This window comes from Lactuca serriola, chromosome 3 (genome assembly GCF_051521515.1).
Source record: "Lactuca serriola cultivar US96UC23 chromosome 3, Lser_US96UC23_V15, whole genome shotgun sequence".
Classification (NCBI taxonomy): Eukaryota; Viridiplantae; Streptophyta; class Magnoliopsida; order Asterales; family Asteraceae; genus Lactuca; species Lactuca serriola.
Window position 1 is genome coordinate 7,529,967 of NC_136410.1, and position 22,738 is coordinate 7,552,704.

At 34.1% G+C, this 22,738-nt stretch overlaps 3 protein-coding genes across 3 annotated transcripts; all 3 read left to right on the forward strand.

Annotated features, from left to right (window-relative positions):
• Nucleotides 1–6,068: 6,068 nt before the first annotated feature.
• HPR3 (D-isomer specific 2-hydroxyacid dehydrogenase family protein) lies at nucleotides 6,069–7,631 on the forward strand. The gene is made up of 2 exons (XM_079029095.1): nucleotides 6,069–6,637; nucleotides 7,009–7,631. The coding sequence occupies exons 1-2, from the start codon at nucleotides 6,155–6,157 to the stop codon at nucleotides 7,534–7,536; spliced, it is 1,011 nt and encodes a 336-aa protein (XP_078885221.1). The 5' UTR covers nucleotides 6,069–6,154; the 3' UTR covers nucleotides 7,537–7,631.
• Nucleotides 7,632–7,757: 126 nt separating this feature from the next.
• Nucleotides 7,758–9,097, forward strand: LOC145091393 (glyoxylate/hydroxypyruvate reductase HPR3-like). The gene is made up of 2 exons (XM_079029096.1): nucleotides 7,758–8,213; nucleotides 8,443–9,097. Exons 1-2 carry the CDS (start codon nucleotides 7,758–7,760, stop codon nucleotides 8,968–8,970), a joined length of 984 nt encoding a protein of 327 aa, XP_078885222.1. The 3' UTR covers nucleotides 8,971–9,097.
• Nucleotides 9,098–9,667: 570 nt separating this feature from the next.
• Nucleotides 9,668–11,575, forward strand: EXPA7 (expansin A7). Its single transcript, XM_079029097.1, has 3 exons — nucleotides 9,668–9,902; nucleotides 10,509–10,818; nucleotides 11,101–11,575. Exons 1-3 carry the CDS (start codon nucleotides 9,725–9,727, stop codon nucleotides 11,411–11,413), a joined length of 801 nt encoding a protein of 266 aa, XP_078885223.1. The 5' UTR covers nucleotides 9,668–9,724; the 3' UTR covers nucleotides 11,414–11,575.
• Nucleotides 11,576–22,738: the final 11,163 nt, after the last annotated feature.

Sequence of the window (22,738 nt, forward strand, 5' to 3'; positions counted from 1 at the left end):
AAATTTGATCCCATCTTCGGTTCCTCCTTGACCCGTTCGGCGCTATAACTTCCCTGCCAATTTCGGTTTTTGTTGGCTGGGAATTTCTTCTTGATGAATTTTCTAGGGTTTGACACCATCATTGCATATTCCTTGCCGGTTAGATCAAAATCAGCAAGATCTAATTCTTCTTCTTCTTCGATCAAACTCTTTACTTTAGAGACAAGAGCTAGAGAACCAAGACCCGAAACAACATTTGTTTCTTTCAATAAGGCATTCTCATGGGATTTAAAAATACCCACAAGCTTTGCCAAAGAGTATGACTTGAACTGTTCATGAGCTTTGACAGTTGACACAACGGCCATCCATCCAGATTTGAGACCATTCATGAAAGTGACCTTCTGTTCAATCACCTTTCTGTCAATCTCATGCTTTATCATCTTGCTTAAAAGATGATTGAAACGATCAAAAGTTTGGACAAGCTTTTCTTCAGGCTTTTGCTTAAAATCACCAAACTCTGATAACAGGAGCGTTTGAATAGAATGTTCCAGATCTTCATCTGTGGAATATAATTCCTTCAATCTATCCCAGATCTCCTTAGCTGTAGCACAGGAACTTACCAAGCAAAACGTATCTGATTGCAGCGCAAACCTTATCATCCTTAGAGCTTTGATGTTGCACTGAAACTTCTCTTTTTCATCCTGAGGAATGTCTTTGACGTCATTAACAAGTTGATTGTATTCCTTCTGCATTTTAACAATCTTTGACGTGCTAGAATGAGCGAATGGGCCTGAAGTGATTGCTTCCCAGATTAGATACCCATTGTCCTCTGATCCAATCACGTAGTCTTCAAAGTGATGCGTCCAGACTTCATAGTCTTGTGTATACAAGATCGGTATTCTTGTTGTAGACCCTATGCTGTTGGAGATATTGATCGGATTGGTTTGAGAATCGTCCATAGACATCGTGAATACTTTTGATCGAAAACCTGTAAAAGACCAGACTTGTAATTTTTCAATTAAGGTTGGATTAACAATTAATGAGATACGTCAATAAAGAGTGACGGCTCAATAAATATCAATCAATGCGAAATAAAAACCCTACGAACTTCTTTGACAGAAGAGGTGTGTATAAATTAGACAGTCTCCTGCTCTGATACCAATTGAAGAGTTCAAAACTCTTAGATCGTTTAGATCTTTCACAAGTATGATAAATCACGCCTCAGCAGATCTCGATGAAGAACTTCCGCTGTAGAGGCGAGCTAGGGTTTACAAAACAGTGAATACGAAAAACAACGAAAGCGCTAACTTCTAAGCCTGCATGCATGCAACTTATATACTAAACCCTAATGCAAAATAATGCACGACTGGACAGGCCCAATACCGACAACTAAACTAGGCTATGGATCGAGCCCATGACGCAATTCACTAGACTCAACAGGAATATTATTTTAGGAGACAAAGAAGAAGAGAAAGTGAGACAAATAGCAATATGTTTGTGGTACAACATTGTTGGAATGCCTTGCCTTTTCACAAAATTCCTATATTACAAAGCACATAATAGTAAGAAATGAAATTAAGGCTCGAGCCCTTTTTATGAATCGATTTTATACCTTGGATGAATCAATTGATTTCATGATTTTTACTCAAATGAGAGATCTGCAGCAAAAAAACCCAACAATACAAAATGCATTAACACTAAACTGCAAGGATTAAAATCTAATTGCATACAAACATCTTTTGTATATTTAAATAAAAAAGAAAACCTTGATCAGCTGCACCAACTAAGAAGTTTCAATTTAGCCTAATCATGAAAACTATGTAAAGTGATAAGAAAAAGAAATTGAATATGATGTTGAATATTGTGTTACCCATATGAGGGAAAATTGGACTTGTGGGATAGAAATCACTTGTGGTGGTAGTGATTGGACGTCATATGTCACTTGGAATATTATTTTAAGTTAATAAGAAATTATTGGTCAGAAGGAAACAATTGAGTAGGATGATAGTAAGAAAAATCTTATACCTGGTTCACTGTTGTGTTTGGAGCATCTCATTAAACTCCGACAACCAAAAAATATGGAGATAATGAAATAAACACACTATTTGGTACCTCAACATCAAAGTGAAAATCCTAATAGAAAAACACGACTTACCAATATGTCATACTTCTAGTTTAGGACTTATATCAAACAATTGGTGGGCTTGAGGTGGTGATGCAAAAAGATATGAAATTTCACCTATATATGAAATTTAAAGTTAGATCGATCTAAGACTGTGTTCTTCCTGTGTCAAATGCCATTCACCAGAAATCCAATTAATTCATAAAAACTAAAAAAACATTAAATTAATATATATTCAAATAGCATCTTAAATGAAAAATTAATAGTGACTTACGTTGGTTTCAAAGGTTTTGATTCCAATTTTTTTCTTCTTACTTGATAGAAGATTTGGAGGTAGAGCAAGAAGAACCATCTCACAAAACACCTGTACCTGGAAACATTTTACATAAAAATAAATTATTTCTTACAAATAAAAAAAAAGGAGAGATGGACAAGAAATATTGGGGAGGAAGTAGAAAGAAGAGAGGGTGAAGATGGCGGTGGAAGATGTGGGTTAATCGAATCCATCTCCATCTGATTTCAGAAATTATAGGTCAAAGCATGGGTTCATCAGATCCCTCTCCATATGTTTACAAGAAAACACAGGTGAAATCAACTCTAGAGAGGAGAAGGGAAATCAAGATGGAAATCAAAACCGACAAAAAAAAATACATGCATAAATCTATGGGTGTAGGCTTGGTCGTTCTCGATCCATGAAATTCAAAATCAAATAGGTTTGGTCCATTAGTAATCAGGGTATTTTACCTCTTTTTAGTCGATAAAGAGTAGCAGGGGGTCCATTAGTACGTTGGTGGTTTAGTGGTGGCAGGGGTAAATGGTGGTGGTGAGTGGTGTTAGTGTTTTCTGACTGAGAGAGGAAGAAAATTTGCTTCATAGAAAGAGAAACGGGAAATGATATCGGAGAAGGAGAAGAGTGCCTAATATAAGGGGAGGGCTTGCCAGAATTGAAAGATTGTTGCCAACATCTCGGGGCTTCATCAAATATTAAAGGACTCGTTCGTCTTCGAGAGATAAGAGGAGATTCAGTTGATTGTTGACCGGATAAGATTTGTTGCATAAATTCATTGTACAAACCGCATTATGTCTTATACCTCTTAAAATTCAGCAAAGTATGCTAAATGCTTATTAAGGTGTGTGTGTGTGTATATATATATATATATATATATATATATATATATATATATTATAAAGGAAATCTCACTATTTCTAAAAATAACTTCAATATAATAATAATATTTTTTTAAGACGTCCAAATGATTTAGCCAATAATACAAAGAACCAATAAAATAATATTACATTTATAACTTAACCCTATTTAAGTGGAAAAGATATGCAAAGATTCAAACTAAAAATATATTATGCCTAAAATAAAGTTAATAAATCTTTATCTATCATACCAAATAAAAACGTATCCCATATATTGTGGAAAATTGAAAATCATAGACGGCGATTCAAATTTTAAAATTGAAGGTTACAATTCCGCTTTTATTATTGAGGTTAATACGTGGATAATATATTAAAATATGTCAAATAATATTGATTATAATATTTATCTTTATTATACCAAATACACAAAAATACAAGTTAGTTTTTAATATAGATTATTAATATGAAGTGAAAATGACCGACAAAGTTATTCATTTTTTTATTTTTTTAAATTTAAAACTTGTACTTTTTAAATAAAGTAGTAATAAGAATTATTATACACATATACACGTCATTTATATCAAATCTAAAAATAAGAATTATCAAAAATAATTTCAATATGAAGAAAATAAACTATGCATTTTACATTGTTTATTATTATTACTTTTATATTTGAAAATATTTGACAAAACAAGAAAGTAACTCTTAAATAAAAACAAACTGAATGATTAATAATTCTTGACAATAAAAATCAAACATGTCTAATTTAAATTGATCGGAAACCAACTATTTTAATAATACTATATTGATTAATACCCAATAAATTATTAAATACAAAGACTTCATATTATAACTCAATATGTATACCACAAAAAACAATAGAAAAATGTGGATAATATAAAAAAAATCTTGTAAAAGGACTAGATGTGTAATTTGCCCTATTATTTAAAAAAAAAAAACTCGAAAATATGGACAACAATAATATAATTTTATTTTTAACACAGAATAATAATACAACTTATATGTTAAAAGAAAACAATATACAAAATACTTTGAGACTAAAAATCGTCTACTTCATTGTGTTATTTATGGATTTTTACATGTTTCCGCAATGAAACAAATTGTCGCAAGAAATTTATTTATTGAAGTTTTTAACTTTCGTTTAAAAACTATTCACCGAAATGAAACTAATTGCTGAAACAAAGTTATATATATATATATATATATATATATATATATATATATATATATATATATATATATATATGATGAACTATTCCATAAATTAAAAAACTTTATAAGTCATAAGTTTTTTTTTTTGGGAAAATGACTCTTGAGGGTAATTAACTTTTGCGTTTGTATTCATTTGGTCCATTTTTTTGTATTCAATATACAATCGAACTTGTTGTTGGTGTTTATCATAGCCATTTTGACCGACTTTTGACCTGTGATAGCCGGTCAAAGGGTTATGGTGAACACAAACAACAAGTTCGATGATATATTGAGTACAAAAAAAAGGAAAGTGACCAAATGAGAACAAACGCAACAGTTGGTTACCCTCCTGATTCATTTTCCCTTTACTCATTTACAACAAATCCCACATCATCTCCTACTGATATTAATGACTTTATGAGATTCATTTTTGCTTCTCTTCAAAACATAACCTACGAAAGGACATTATTCATGCATGTACAACTTTGTAATGCACTTGAATATTTATTAGGGGAATCTTGACTAAGCAGGAGTATTTCATGACTACATTTACATTTCCAATCAAATGATTTATCGTATCATGGATTCTAGACAAGTTTACAAACGAGTGGAATCACAAGTGCTATGATTTTTAAGTTTACTTAGCTTTAAGATCGAACTCATGGGATAAGATACAACATCAATATGTACAATATTATGGTGATGTGTCTACAAAAGCAGCATGATATTGTATATATTGATGTTGTATCTTATCCCATGAGTTCGATCTTAAAGCTAAGTAAACTCAAAAATCACAGCACTTGTGATTCCACTCGTTTGTAGACTTGTCTAGAATCCATGATACGATAAATCATTTGATTGCAAATTTAAATGTAGTCATGAAATGCGCCTACTTAGTCAAGATTCCCCTAATAAATATTCAAGTGCATTACAAAGTTGTACATGCATGAATAATGTCATTTCGTGAGTTATGTTTTGAAGAGAAGCAAAAATGAATCTCATAAAGTCATTAATATCAGTAGGAGATGGTGTGAGATTTGTTGTAAATGAGTAAAGGGAAAATGAATCAAGAGGGTAACCAACTGTTGCGTTTGTTCTCATTTGGTCCCCCTTTTTTTTGTACTTAATATACCATCGAACTTGTTGTTTGTGTTCACCATAACCCTTTGACCGGCTATCACAGGTCAAAAGTCGGTCAAAAGGGCTATGGTAAACACCAACAACAAGTTCGAAGGTATATTGAATACAAAAAAAAGGGACCAAATGAATACAAACGCAAAAGTTAATTACCCTCAAAAGTCATTTTCCTTTTTTTTCCCAAACATCCCCTTAATCCCCTTAACGTTGGCCGTCCAAATAAACTTTATAAAACAAGTCACTATTTTAAACTCCTCACGATATAAAACATTATAAAAAATGAATGATTTTGCAAGATATTTTGAAATTAAATTTAACACTAAATATTATTGTAAAACTACTAAATGGTCGATATAATTTTTTTGTTAAATTTGGTGTGGTTTTATTTGACATTTTGATTCTTTTTGGTAGTCGATATAATTTTTTTGTTGGACTTGGGTGTTGTTTTGGACTTTTGTTGACATTTTGATTCTTGCTCGTGGCACTTTGATAAGTTGCTTTTAAAGTCCTCAAACGTCCGCTAACTTCCATACTACACTTATACTGTATCTTCCATCAATGGCGGAATCTCAGCAGCTCCAATCCACCACCGACTCCCAGCAGCCCCAATCCACCGTCGAAACCGGTAACAACCTTCCTTTTGCAATCATCCATCGCCTCCCCACTTTCAATTTCTCCTTCTCCTGGGCTAAAGGCATAGTCAACCCAATCGAACCATCGGATCCGTTATACCCGATCCACCGGCTATCTGCTCGGGCCGTGATCGTCCTGGGTCCTAGCCCGCTCAAATCCGAGCACTTGGACCAATACCCATCCGTAGAATGTATTTTTGGAACATCCGCCGGCGTTGACCATATCGACTTAGCCGAATGTCGTCGCCGTAATATTCGAGTCACTAGCGCCGGTGATGCCTTCTCTGAAGACGGAGCCGATTATGCTATAGGGCTTTTGATCGACGTCCTCCGACTTGTTTCTGCTTCCGATAGGTTCGTCCGGGCCGGGTTGTGGCCCGTCGAAGGCATTTATCCTCTTGGAAACAAGGTATATCCTATGATCCATTCAATTCACCATTATCAAATCTATTGAGCTAATTAAAAAAAAATTGAGTAATTCATCTACTCACTCTGTTCCGATGATCTGGGATGTAAGTATATGGTGATAGATTGTATTCTCCATTCTCACATATACATGGATTTCATTGCTACTATAGAGTTTGTTTGTAGTGAAACTTCAAACTTAGCTACTATTTTTTGATGTTGTCTTAAATTTTTTTTTATAAATTTAACATTCAGTTAATCTTTTTAATAGGGTGAATGTTTAAAAATGAAGCAATGAACAAATTGATATTACATATGTTCAAAAAAAAAAAAAAAAAATTTTAAACTTGTTTCCTATAACCTGTAATGATATAGGTAGGGGGAAAACGAGTCGGGATTGTGGGGCTTGGAAGTATTGGCAGCTTGGTGGCCAAACGGCTCGAGCCATTCGGGTGCACCATCGGCTACACCTCAAGAAACAAAAAGTCACAACTTCCCTATCAGTTCTACTCCACAGCTCTTGATCTTGCAACCAACTCGGATGCCTTAATCGTCTGTTGTGCATTGACTGAAAAAACACGCCATGTCATCAACCATGATGTCATGAAAGCCCTCGGGAAGAGGGGTATTCTCGTCAATGTCGGGCGTGGGGCCCTTGTGGATGAAAAGGAATTAGTAAAGTTGTTGGTTGGAGGTGAACTTGGAGGAGCCGGTCTAGATGTGTTTGAGGATGAACCGGAGGTACCAAGGGAATTGTTTACAATGGACAACGTTGTTTTGTCTCCACATAAAGCTATTGCAACAATCGAGGCGATTGAAGGATTGATACAGTTAGTTATTGGAAACATGAAAGCCTTTTTTTCAAATAAGCCATTGTTGTCTCAACTTAATCTTCATGATTAATATCGACGATTAAGTCTTTGCTTTGTTGTGTATTTTGAACATCAAGAGAGGACAACACTTTATGACTAATGTCGATTAAGTCATAGTCGGTTTAATATTTATGGTTGTACTTTATGGGTAAAACTTAAAAACAAAATTATAAAAAATAAAATAAAATCAAAGCACAAAGATAAGGTTTCTTTCCAAACGTCAGTTACTTTCCACGCTACATTCATCCATCAATGGCCGACCCCCAACAACTCCAATCCACCACCGACGCCGGTAACAACCTCCCTTTTGCAATAATTCATCGTCTCCCCAATTTCAAATTTTCTCTCTCATGGGCTGAAGATATCGTCAACCTAATCGAACCTTCAGATCCTTTATACCCGATCCACGGGCCATCTGCTCGGGTCGCGATCGACATCGGTCCTAGCCCGATCAAATCGGAGCACTTGGACCAATACCCTTCTGTAGAATGCATTATTGGAACATCCGCCGGCGTTGACCATATTGATTTAGCTGAGTGCCGCCGCCGTAATATTCGCGTCACTAGCGCGGGTGGTGCCTTCTCTGAAGACGGAGCCGATTATGCAATAGGGCTTTTGATCGACGTCCTCCGACGTATTTCTGCTTCCGATAGGTATGTTCGTGCTGGGTTATGGCCCGATAAAGGCGATTATCCCCTTGGAAACAAGGTATCTCCGGTGATCCAATTTTTGATCTTGTCGTTTGAATCCGATTGGCCGGAATCCGGATGTTGTATATGCCTATCTTAAATCTAAATTATCAGAAATTAGATTTAGGGTCCCTTATATTTACTAACTATAGAAATGAAAGCAGTCCCTTTTTTAATTTTTAAACAAAATGGATGTAATGTTTTAATTTTTTAACGAACTTGATTGACAACTTATTTTCATTGCTCAGTTAGGGGGAAAACGAGTCGGGATTGTTGGGCTTGGAAATATCGGCAGCTTGGTGGCTAAACGGCTTGAGCCATTCCGGTGCACCATCGGCTACACCTCGAGAACCAAAAAGCCACAAGTTCCCTATCAGTTCTACTCCACAACTCTTGATCTTGCCAACAACTCGGATGCCCTAATTGTCTGCTGCGCGTTGACTGAAAAAACACGCCACGTCATCAACCACGATGTCATGAAAGCCCTTGGGAAGAGGGGCATTATCGTCAATATTGGACGTGGGGCCCTTGTGGACGAAAAGGAACTTGTCAAGTTTTTGGTTGGAAGCGAACTTGGAGGAGCCGGTCTAGATGTGTTTGAGAATGAACCTCAAGTGCCAAAAGAGTTGATGACGATGGACAATGTTGTTTTGTCTCCACATAAAGCAATTCTAACACCAGAGTCGTTTGAAGCATTGAGAGAATTGATTAGAGAAAACTTGAAAGCATTCTTTTCGAATAAGCCCTTGTTGTGTGAGCTTAATCTTAGTGGTTAATGTTGATTTTCTCATAATCTTGTTTCTATTTTAAAGATAAGTAAGAATGAACTAGACTTGATATCCGATCCAATGGATGTATTTTGTGTTTGAATGCAATCAAATATCTGTATTGGTTTCGAGTGAATGTTTGTGTTAAAATGAAACATGGTTGAGTAAATTAACAAAAATTGAACATTAGACACATTCGTATCAAAACCTGAGTAGAACTAAAAGAAAAATCATTAATTGGGTATATATTATGTGTTCTTTTTCGTTGACATTTATTGTGTTGTCGTTATGGTCATTAGAAAGGAAATAAGACGTTGTCTAATACTATGTATAACTTAATAAAAGTGAAAGACAATTTAAATTGTACTTTGTACGAATCTATATTTTTTTGCTGGATCAGTAAGTGAAAAAAATTTATGAAGTCAACTACTGATATTATTATACAACTTCAATGTGCAACGTAAGCCCTTTTGCATAATCTTTATATATATATTTTTTGTCACCCGCCATATAAAACCTGCTCGCACGTTGTAACCAAATTTCAATTAGTACAAACCTTTATTGCCTAATGCCTACAAGTACACATGTTAATTGCATAGAGAAACCCAAAGCCATTCAAACACAAATACTTTAATATGCACATTTGACTTGCAAAAACACAACTCTTCGTGAGGGTCACAAACCCACTCTTATTTTTGGCAGTATTTCAGGTCCTATAAATGTCTCTATAACATTTTTGAGGTCAACATTAGGGCAAAAACAAATGGCTTCATGGGTATTTTGCATCTTCCTTACAGTCACCACATTTGTCGTGTTTGATTCGGTTTTAGTTTATGGAGCGGGTTACACTGTCCCTCGTGCACCAACTGTGTATCGCCCAAGTGCATGGACTCTCGCACATGCCACGTTTTATGGGGACGAATCCGCATCTTCAACCATGGGTACTACTTCTCTTAATTTGTACACTATTTCTTCAAATAAGTGGCTTTTTATAGAAAATATACAAAGTTACATAACTTTAGTTTCAACAAGATGCAATGTTTAACCTGATTAACCAGGCGAAACATGGTTGCATAGTCACTGTTAGGTTTGGTGTTGCTTATTAGGTTACTAAGGTTTGAAACCACTAAATTAATTTGATTGTTTGAATTGCAGAAAATAACTTATGGTGGCTACTACGGCTTAGTTTAAGTTATAAAGACTTTTGAATAATTTGTTTTAATTTAACTTATTATCTTATTGCGGTATAATACCTTTAACAAGCACTTTGAGTGTTTGGATTGAACAAAAAAGTTTTTTAGATAACATTTTATCAATCTATTTCCTTTTGGCAGTTGGTACCACACAAGCCAATCAAAATAAAGATTTAACTAATGTGATACTTGGTTCCGATTGTAATGTGGCATAATTTGGTACCAAACGAAACTTGCTTGCATATTTCTTCTAAATTAAAGAACCATTTAATTTGTTGCATAAATATGCATTTAATTAATTAAGGTTCATTTTGTGTTGAAATCTCTTAATTAACGATTTTCAATTGATATCAGGGGGTGCTTGTGGATATGGGAACTTGGTCACAAACGGGTATGGTACAAATACAGCAGCAGTGAGCTCAACAGTATTCAGCAATGGATACGCGTGTGGTCAATGCTACCAAATAAAGTGTACCCAATCTCCATGGTGCTCAAAAGGCATCGCGACTGTAACAGCCACCAACCTCTGTCCACCCAACTGGTCTAAAAATTCAAATAGCGGCGGATGGTGCAACCCACCTCGAACCCATTTCGACATGGCTAAGCCCGCTTTCATGCAAATCGCCCAGTGGAAAGCCGGAATTGTCCCTGTCATGTATCGGAGGTATGTGTACTTCTTTCACCAACAAGGTAACCCACTTTGAAGTGGGCCCCATCCCACATTTTACTAAGAACCACCCCAAAAAAATCTCTTCTTTCCTAAAACAACCCCTCTTAGCACCCTTTTTTTGCTAAAAACTCCCTCTTTGACACCATTTTTTTGTCAAAAAAAACATAAACTTTCAAAAAGTTTATACATTTTCTAATTTTGTTCAGTTTTATACATAATGGACAAGTTCCCGTTTATGATGTGTCATTTACGTTCTAAATTGCGTTTTTCTTGTAGGGTCCCGTGTGTGAGGAAAGGTGGTCTTAGGTTTTCGTTCCAGGGAAATGGTTATTGGCTGTTGGTTTATGTGATGAACGTGGGTGGTGCTGGTGACATTAAAAGTATGTGGGTCAAAGGAACTAAGACGGGTTGGTTAAGCATGAGCCATAACTGGGGAGCATCGTATCAAGCTTTTGCGACACTTCGTGGTCAAGCATTATCCTTTAGGCTAACTTCTTACACAACCAAACAGACAATAACAGCTTACAATGTTGCTCCGGCTAACTGGAACCTCGGCTTGACTTACCAAGCTAAAGTCAACTTCCATTGATTTATCAACATGATGTGTTGTTAATTTTTTTGAAATTTTTCTTTAGTGATCGATTTTCATGCGACACATTTTTTTGACGTTTAAGTTGTCGTATAATTTGTGATATTGATTGTGGTACGTAAGTTTTTGTTACATGAATATCATTGTGTTATTACTTTTTTATGGTGTAGTTTTATACTTAATTGAATAAAACAAATCTTTTCTTACAAATATGAATCACAACAACCATTTTGTGATCACAAAAGTGTTGGATTTATGTCTAAGTCCAACCATTTTGTGATCACAAATATGAACCGTTGGACCCGGACCCGGAAAACCCGGAACCCGTAATTGACGGATTATAGGACCCGATAACCGGACCGGTATACGGGAACCGGTTCCGGTTCGGTTCCGGGTACCGGACCGGGTAAAGTGGGTATGGAACCGGTTGGAACCGGAAATTGAACATTGGAACCGGAAACCCAAAAATGGAACCAGAAGCCTCGAATTTTGGAACCGGAAACCTTTAAATTTGGCAAATTTTTTGTTTAAAATGTTCATTTAGTGATGGTTTTCATAATGAGCCGTTATAGTTGTATTTCATGTGTTTTACTGCATGATACTATAACATGTCACTCCAAAACAATCCCACAAACAAATCCCCTGGAATACTGCATGTGTTTGCCTTTTGTTTCCATGTATCCACCATGTATGCCAAATTTTTAGGAATTTAACGTGAAATGAGTGAACTCTTATGGAGTTGTGGTGAACACTTTTATAATGTTAAGCTTATAAAGTTTCTAAGATGTGTACAAAAAAAAGTAAATGACAAATTTATTTGTCTAGGCATTTGGTAGAATCACTTCAAGCACACAAAAAATAAATGGATGTTAAACTTTATGTTTTCACACATACTTCATTTATAAATAATGTTATTTTTAGCAATTTTGGCCAAAAATCACAATTTTATTATGTTCTAATTTTATTTATTTATTTTAAAAATAGACCAAATAAATTGCAAAAGTCTCTATGGTTGGGCCAAAATGGCAAAGCCTGGTTGCTTCACTCGTATCATGTGTAATGAAGGGGCTGAAAAAAGAATTAAATATAATCACAGAGGATTATCTCCACCAGCACTCTCTGTACAAAGGTAACAACAGGAAGAACAAAAGAATGTACTAGTAGGAAGAATTTCAATTAACAAAAAATACTAGCTTAAGTATTATTGATTGAAAAGGTTTTCTGGGCTACATAAACATACCACACAAAGGGTCCATTAAACTAAACACAAAATAATCATAGTAAAACACAAAAAGTGGAATAAAAACTATTAAATAAGAAAACTTCCAAAAATACCCCTGCTCTTATTTGCAATTTCTACAGATACATTAACATGTTTTTAAGTCCCTTTGATGATTTATATGTTTTTAGCTTAACCACTACTGCAAAACAAAATCCTAAACATCCAAAACAAAAATATATCAGCTTTTCCAAAAATACCCCTAGGACATAATCTGTACTGTTTGAATGTTTGTATATACCCAACCTTTCTGGGATTTTGTGACTGATCACTTGTTTCCTAATAGGAATGGAATCAGAGACAAGAATGGAATCACAAACTGGAATACCGAATACCAAGATTGCTTTATTAACTTTCAGTATGCATAGTCACAGCTCACAAGTGTAAATCACATTGATCATAACTATATAGATATATGCAAATATGTATATTTATGCATGTATGGAGATACATAACTCAAACTCTGATGATTTCAATTGGGAATATTAAAAAATAGAACAAAAAGTAATTAAGAATTGGATTCAAGTTGTTGGATCCATGTGATTACTTTGAAGATCAGCACTGATTAATTAAATGTAGGAGATTGATTTGAAGTTCAATTGAGATTGAATGGAAGAAAAATCAAAACGAGATGAATGTTGTCGATCACAGAGGAGAATAAAAATTATGTTTTAAGTCACTCTTGTTGTTCCTGACTCCTGTTGTTGTCGACGATCACAGAGAAGGGCCAAAAAAACGAGATTGAATGTATTTGATGATTGCCGATCACAACCATTGGGGATCCTTTTTCGACGTCGAGCAAGAGAAAAACGAGAGTAAGCGAGAGTTGTCGATCACCACAATAACCCTTCAGTTTCGGTTCTTTTCCCTATATCGGGTCTTTAGACACTAAACCGGTTTGTTACCCACTAAACCGGTTCCGGTCCATTAAACCCGGTTCCGGTTTTTTAAACATATCCGGTTCAAAAACCCGGATTACCCGGACCCATTGGAACCGTACCCGAAATACCCGGAACCCGGATAAGAGTAATTTTGGAACCCAATACCCGGCCCGTTTAAGAAATATCCGGTTATACCGGTTCCGGTTCCGGTCCGATTCCGGTTCCGGTCCGGTTTTCCGGTTCTAAATCTCACCCCTATTTGGTATGTACTTGACCCGACCAGACATGACATGATCCATTTGGGTTGCACTTCATTGGCACAATTTATATGGATAGTCTTTTGAGAATAGTATATTTATGATTAATATTAATATATTATAAGTTCTAATATATTAATATGAAATCATATTATTTAATTACTATTGATCAAAAATTAATTTAGAATTAATTAAGTGATCAAAAGTAACTAATTAAATATGGGCTTTTATATATATAGAATGTGCCAAGTTCATTTAGGTTGGGTTAAGCTTTTATGGATACTCCATGGAGCTTTTAACTAATGGATCATATGTAAATGAAAGGTCATGGGTATTAGGGTTACATGGATGTAACCCTAATCCTCCATAATATATAAATGGGTCCTTGGCTCACAAAATTGACACAAGTGTGTGAAAATAAGAGTGGGCCGATTTTAGTGTGCATACATATTCTCTCAAGTTCTTCCAAGGTGTTTTGGTGATTTGTGATTCCATTTGAGGCTTCCACACTATTGGAGCTAAGCTCTTAAAGCTTGTAGACATCAAGCTACATCAAAAGGTATGTCATCTAACTAGAACTTTGTAGTATAGGTGCTTCATAATATGCTAGTTAGGATGAAACCTTGGCATAGTTAATATTTGCATGTATAATAGAGAAAACATAGATCCAAGGTTTATAGGGTTGCATGTACACCATAAGAGTGTTAGAATGTTCAAAACCCAACAGTGGTATCAGAGCCATGGGTTGTTTTCTGTTATATTGATGCAAATGTTTTATTTTCAAAGTTGAAAAAAAAAAAGAAAAAAAACATGACGTTTGTCAAATTTTAAGATAATTACTTGTTTTTGTGAAAAACTAATTATTAGTAAAATTTGAATCATTTGCTATATGAGTTGAATTAGGTCAAATTTAGTAAAAGGTAAAATGATATGATTATTTTATTAGTTTTAAAAGTTTGATCTAAAGAGTTTTTGAAACCTCCATAAGTTATGGATATTAAAAGGTTTTAAAAAAAATGATTCAAAGTTTTTTTATGGAGTTACAAAACTTGGTCTTAATGTTTTAAAGAATTTCATAACTTGTTCTTAAGTTATGGAACATGAAAAGTTTATCATAAAACAAACATTAAACTCCATAAGTTATGGAATCCAAAAGTTTTCAAGAGTTACAAAACTTGCTCTCAAGTTTTGGTATTTGGAAAAAGTTTTTATGAAAAAAAAAGAATTGAATTCTAAAACTCTTGGGTTCATAACTTAAACAATTAATTAAATGGTTTTAATTTTGAATTTAATAATTGAAATTATGATATTTTTATTGAATAATTCAATTAACTCTTATGGACTTTATTAATAGATAATTAACGTGTTTAATTAAAATAAAATTAATAATTTCATAATGACATGGTTTAAGTTTAATTAAATTAAGAGTATAGTTTAATTAATAGATTAAACCACTAAGTATTTTAATTGTCTAAAATACACCCTTATACTATTATAATATTAAAAGTTTAATATATTATATGTATAAGAGCAACTCGTCTTACTATTAGTAGACCTCATTCACGAAGCCGGTATATAAGGGGGGTATAAGGTTACTGCCTATAAAATGGCAGTTCAATGGGTGTCCACTCTCACCCACCGCTTCCTTGACCGGTGGAGGGTCGTTAACCGAACAGGTAGGACAAGGACTAATAATTCTCCCTTCATTAAAAGTATTAATGATAAATATAAAGTAACTAAATGTTTTTTTATAATTCACAATCTTAGTTACTTTAGGAAAATGTGAATAAGGTGCTAATCCATGAAATTACACTTTGAACTTTGTTTAAGTCAGTTAGTGGAGTGTGTGTGGTTAACCGACACACTAACTCGTATTTAACAAGGTAGGCAAAGGGTAACTTAATATTTATCATAGTATCGATGGAGCGTGTGTGGTTAACCGGCACATCGATTGAGGGGTAAATATTAAGGGTACCAAGTATATTTTCATGGTTATTCACACCTTGTTTTGTGATCCTCGGCATCCCAGTCACAAAACCTGAAGGGCACACTCGAGATTGAAACATACCATTGAAAAGTTCAATGTATCTCAAAAGATCTAGGAGTTTCAAATCCAATTAAAACTTAATTATATTTCGTTTTTCATGGTGGAAATTGGTAAATCGTCATTTAACTACCTTCAACTATTTTATAACTTGGATTACGGCATCCCTATTCCAGTTATAAATAGGTTGTTGGGTCCTAGCCTTAATATTTCATATTGGGTGTTATATTAAGGACTTTAAATCAACTAAACTTGAATATCTCCCAAAAGATGTCTAGTTCAAACGTCTATGATCTTCCCAAATCTCTTGGAACTTCACTTCCTCCACCTCATCCAATTATTCTCCCTAACCCACAAGTTCAAGGTCACTCAAGCCCTAATGGCAAGGCAAGGTCTAGGTGTGATCACATCTTGGAGATAAAGTCACATATTGACAAGCCGGGAGAGTTAGATGTCAAAGTCTTGAGAAAGTTGGTGGTTTAATCACTTTTTAAGTCACATAGTGAGTTCCTTTGGGACTCCTATGAAACAGAATATGACAAGACCCTTAATGATCTTATCTATTTGCTTGGTACTGCTGAGTCAACAATGATTTGGAAGGCTAGTAAAGCAAATCTGATTAGAAGATCGACTTCCCAAAACTTTATGGACATTGACAATGGTGTCACTGGAAATCCAGAAAAAGCATTCTCTTCCCAATGGAAAGGGATCGACCATAGTCAACTAAGTTGACCAAATGGTAAAGAGAAAAGCTAAGTCTGTGATAGTCCCATGTACCATTACCAAAGGGTCCATATGTTAAATTGCCAAAGGAAGGGGCATTGATTGCGAAGCTGCCAAATTTACCTAAGGATGTTAAAGTCAATAAGTTTGACTCTACTTCAGGTAAAGTTCATTGTCTAACTCTGTTAAGCTCCTATTTGGAGATTCTTATTACATAATGTGACTGAGTCACACGGTGATGTTATAAGAATCAAAGAAAAGAGAGAAAACTTAAAGAAAAGAGTATGCTGAATCTGATCGCAAAAATGGATTTCAATCGCTTGGTTGCAGATCGAATTCTTGAGCTACTTTTAGGAGTTATGATAAATTGCTAGGAAACATGTAATAACATAGTTTTCATTTCAAGTTGCATTGTAAGGAAAAGGTTTTCCGCATTTTTATAAATAAATAAAAGTTTTACTTTATATCTCCTTGCAATTGCATTTATGAAAACTTGATGTTTGTATGTTTCTAGCAATATTGGAAATATGAATTTAATTCTTTCGTTTGTGGTAGTGTCTAAATTTACCAAATAAGGAAAGATTCTCATCACCCAAGTTTCAATTGGACCGAAATTTGGAATCATACAAGTTATATAGTATGATGTATGAGAAGTTTCATTTTGGAAAATTAAGACTAGTTCCTTGTTCACATGTATATGTGACTCAAGAGAAGGACTAAGGGATCAAGTACACATTCTTGTGCACTAGCCAAAGTTCACCACAAAAAATGGATAAGATTATTCATCATGATTTACTAAGGTTTAGTAAATATGATTATACTTACAAGCTTAAGTATAATTCTGAGACATTGGAAAAGTTCCAAATATATGGCAGAGCGAATAAGAAGAATCAAATTAGGCAAATGGATAAAAGTTTCTCAAATCTGAAAAGATGGGAGAGTACTTTAGTATCATGTATATATAATCATCTTAATGATTAAGAGACCTTATCACAATTCATCCTCTAAGTGCATTTTGATAGCTAAGAAGAGGAGTCGTGAATTGTTGAAGTGGTTAAATTAAGAAGTTGAGTCATACTTTGTTCCAAAACAAGTCTTAGAGTCATACTCCAAGATTGAAACTTGAGTGACATATCTTAAAGAAGGTTTATAACACTCGTTAAATGTAAGAGTAAAAGTTTTCTACTATTGTACATTTGAAATTGGTAAGTTTTGATGTTTTGGATAAAACAAAGACCAACTAAGACCAATTGTGTGAAGTGTTAGTCTTGATTAGAATCCACACTATTTCCTTGAATATTTGGCAAGCAAGTCTTATAGGTCAAGAAGACAGTGGGAGTCTAACAGATCCTGATATAGTTTCAAGAACTAATCAAGAATAAAACCTATATTTCATCACTAGCACACAACTAGAGGTTTATAACCTATTGTGTTGACATTTTTGTGCCCATTCCAGTTAAGTTGGCTAGAACATTTGAGCTCTACATGTTCTTAATTGTTTGCATAACTACTTGGAAGCAATGGCAGGCCCTTATGCTGACAGGTGGAAAGAGGTTAAGATTGCACAAGTTTAATCCATATGAGTTAGGATTTGTCACTAACCTAGTCTTGTGATTATGGTTTTGACAAATTCACATGGATAAGAACACATACACCATAAAATCTAAGGGTCATAAGGTTTCTCTCCGATTCATGAAAATGATGGTGAGGAAACACTTCCACCAAGTAGATTTTAAGTAAGATAGCAATTGTAATCTTTGCATTCTCAAAGTCGTTAGTGGAGCGTGCATGGTTATCCGGCACACTAACATGGACTTATGAGAAATGGAAAAAGTCTAAACAATTGAGACTATGATTACAACATCCATTTTCATACTTCTGAAATTGTTTAGACACACCTGTGAGTTATCTAAAATAAAGTGTATGATTTTGATAAAGTATTATCAAAGCAATCTAGTATCAGAAATCTGAACTTTGGTAAGAAAGTCAATAAAGTATTGACTTCTAGAAGTCAATCTGTTTTCTGGATACATGTCAAAGCTAGTGGGAGCATAAGTGTTATGCTAATAATCATCATGTTAGTGGGAGCATGATAATTATGATAAGTATTGCAAGTTAGCAATGTTAATTATAGAAAACAAAAGTTTCAATTCGTGAGGCTGCAGGGGTTGAAAAAGTTGTTTTGTTATAATTAAGGGAGAGGACATTATACTTCATGTCGATTCTAAAAAGCTTAGAGTGAGATTTTAATCATCTTTAGTCAAGAATATATATATATATATATATATATATATATATATATATATATATATATATATATATGAATTTCATGTTGGATTGGTTCAACTTAAGGAAATTCTATATATTGCATTCTCAAAATTTGATTATGATTACGACATCCCTCTTCATAGTCAAATTTTTTAGAACATGGCAAATAAAAATATTGTAGCAAAAGACTGGGCTAGGATCATGTCTTTATGTGAGACATCATGAATCGTGTCCCATTTTCTTTGGGTACAAGATCGATTACATGTGCTATAATATTTATCCTTTCTAAATTTTACAAATGCCTTGGGGCATAAAGGAGGGAAAAGGTTTAGAATTGGATATGACTAAAGTAATTAAGCAATTGTTGAGGACAATCTAAGGTTTTACCAATGATTGGTTGCTCAAGGATAGTTGGAAGTATACTGTTAATATTGGAAGGACCATATTGACATAGTCTGAAAAGAGGCAACTCTTGTTCAGAAGTGGTAGTCAAAATGGGAATATGGAGTTATCTCCATAGGTGGAATTTATTTGTGTTAGAAAACTTAATGCAATATGAGACTTTGTTTCATGGAGTTGATCTCCATTAGAATACTCTGTAATGTCTGTTGACAAGTCGTTGTGACTTTGTGCATGATCATTACAAGAGATTCAGTGCATATAAGTTTAAAATCTAAAAAAATTTCGATAAATGATAGGAATTTGGAATTCTTAAATTTTTTCGATAACGATTTGGGAGTGTGAAAAGAGAATCATTGAAATTATGTTCAATCGATCTAGTAAGGATCATAGACAAATGTAGAGTGCATACTTGGTGTATGGCAAAGCTATTGTTTAAGAAAAACATAGTGTATATGCTTGGAGCATGGGAAAACTAGTGCTTTTAATTCAAGTATAAAGTTGATAAAACCGAAACAATGAATAACGAGTAATCAGTATGGTGATAAATAAAAGTGTTTATTTATATTCATAGGGTTTGATACCATATTTGATTCATTTATTCTTGTGTTTCACTTTGCATGTTTTGACTTCCATAATAACTAGGTTACTCTTCCGGAATGACTAAGTTATTCAAACCATCCACAATCGGTCATATGTTGGAAGTAGATATGAATCAAGACTGTCATGAGTTGGCTTGTAGAGGTCCAAGTTGGTGGACAAAGTTGTGCTACAACACTCATAAGTGCTCATAAGTTTTGAGTATTGGATTCAACCCCCGCTCATTTGAATCACTTCATGGATTTTATCACGAGTGATCATGAGACGATAATATCTTATATTCTTCAAACCTAGAGATATGAGTTGTTACTATGAGTTGGTTGTACATTGATTGCACGAAACCGCATTCGGTAACTCGATGTTATAAAACGTGCCTTTGTGTATGATTCAACAAGTAGTAGAACAAGCCACATGAGTCGAAGTTTATCCATTCCTTTTACCTTCGGGATAAAAGCGATATACGTGGGTCCCTCGATGATTTAATGATGACACATGTGAGTGCTTGGCCAAGCCAGGACTGATTTGATTTGTTCAATCAGTCAGTCGTCATAAATGGGAAATCAGGAAACAACAAATGGACAGAGAGAATGATTGATAATCCATGTCTCAGTCCATATGATATCTAGAATGGAGGAATATATGATCCCTTATCTAATGGACAAGTCATTGACAAAGGTCAGAGTTCGTTGACAAGGTCAGAGTTCGACAACGGCTTTAAGAGCTGCGATTGCCAGTTAGGTTTTGAAGTCATACTCAACAATAGTTTTAGACTTATCCAAGTGGGAGACTGTTGGATTAATGTCTAAGTCCATAACTATATTTGGTATGTACTTGAACCGACCCGACATGGTCCATTTGGGTTGCACTTCACCGACACAATTTATATGGATAGTCTTTTGAGAATAGTATATTTATGATTAATATTAATATATTATAAGTTCTAATATATTAATATGGAATCATATTATTTAATTAGTATTGATCAAGAATTAATTTAGAATTAATTAAGTGATCAAAAGTAACCAATTAAATATAAACTCTTATATATATGGAATGGGCCAAGTTCGTTTAGGTTGGGCTAAGCTTTTATGGATAGTCCATGGAGCTTTTAACCCATGGATCCTATGTAAATGAAAGGTCATGGGTATTAGGGTTTACATGGATGTAACCCTAATCCTCCATAATATATAAAGGGGTCCTTGGCTCACAAAATTGACACAAGTGTGTGAAAATAAGAGTGGGCCGATTTTAGTGTGCATACATATTCTCTCAAGTTCTTCCAAGGTGTTTTGGTGATTTGTGATTCCATTTGAGGCTTCCACACTATTGGGGATAAGCTCTTAAAGCTTGAAGACATCAAGCTACATCAAAAGGTATGTCATCTAACTAGAACTTTGTAGTATACATGCTTCATAATATGCTAGTTAGGATGAAACCTTGGTATAGTTAATATTTGCATGTATAATAGAGAAAACATAGATCCAAGGTTTATAGGGTTGCATGTACACCATAAGAGTGTTAGAATACTCAAAACTCAACAAAACGAACAATATTATGATTCTTTTTTTCGAGAAAAAGTAAAAAGAAAAAAAATGGTCATAATGCTCTCGAAGGGTAATCTCCTAAGTTTATACAAGTTGAGTTTTATGAATCGTAATTTACCAAAAGTTATAGATTGTGATGTTATCATCATAATCTTTCTTGCCCCGTCCAGATGTGCTAAACCAGACGTCGTTAAAACCTCATGTATGCGCTACATATGAGGGTATTTTTCGAACACCCGACATATTTTATAAAACAATTTACTATGGTTTTAAAATATTTTCTAGTATTGAACCACATTTATCAAAATCTTTTCAAACAGTTCTTAAAATGTTTATTTTTCATAAACTTTCAAACAATTGTATATCTACTCATTATATTTCTTTATGCAATTCAGACCTATGGATTTTGCTCCGTTTCACTATTCATTTTCAGTATATATTAGCATATTTTCCCTTTAATTTTCATATCTTTTACTTGTATAAACTTTAAAACAAGTTCATAGTTATACATCACATATTCCCTTTAAGTTCAATAACATTTAACACCCTGCATGGACTCTGTACATTACATGACCGCAAATACGTCTCATGTATGGGCTCGGTCACATTCTGTGACCACATAACGTTAACCACTTAAGGAGAGCAATGATCTTGTCATGCCCCCATCATTTGAGACCCCTAGGCAAGTCGACACTTACTTTAATTTTCCATTACCATGTAAACTTTAGTCTCCATGCGAACTCTTAGGCAAATAAGCATTTACCAATGCAATTCATTCAACAACGCACGATTACACATCATGCCATTCTTTGCATGTAAGCAATTTTCATAGTATAACTTATTTTCATTTCAAACATAGTTTATAAAACATATATCATACTTTTTTCTCAATCAAATTCGTTTTAAAATGAGTTGATAATATCGACTATCCATATTATACCGTTTAATTAATTTAACATATCATATAAAACACTTTTATCATTTGATTACAACTTTTATTTTCAAAAAGTGTTCATATCATCAAATCATTTATATCATACTATCCAAGACACTTAACATATAATATAACATATTTTTCATCTTTTTGAAAATCATGTAATTCTAATCAATACTTATTCTTGTAAATAGTATCAAAATATATAATTCTTTATTTATTATGCCATGTATTCCTACTTAAAAAGCTCCATGAACTTACCTTATTAGTCAGTGAAAACTAACTACCACTTTGGCCTCTTGCCCCCACTTAGTGCTCTTGATCAAGTCTCTTGCAAAGAACCTATCAAAATAAAATATCAACCTCTTAAGTGTTAGCGGATGTCTTGTTGTATTC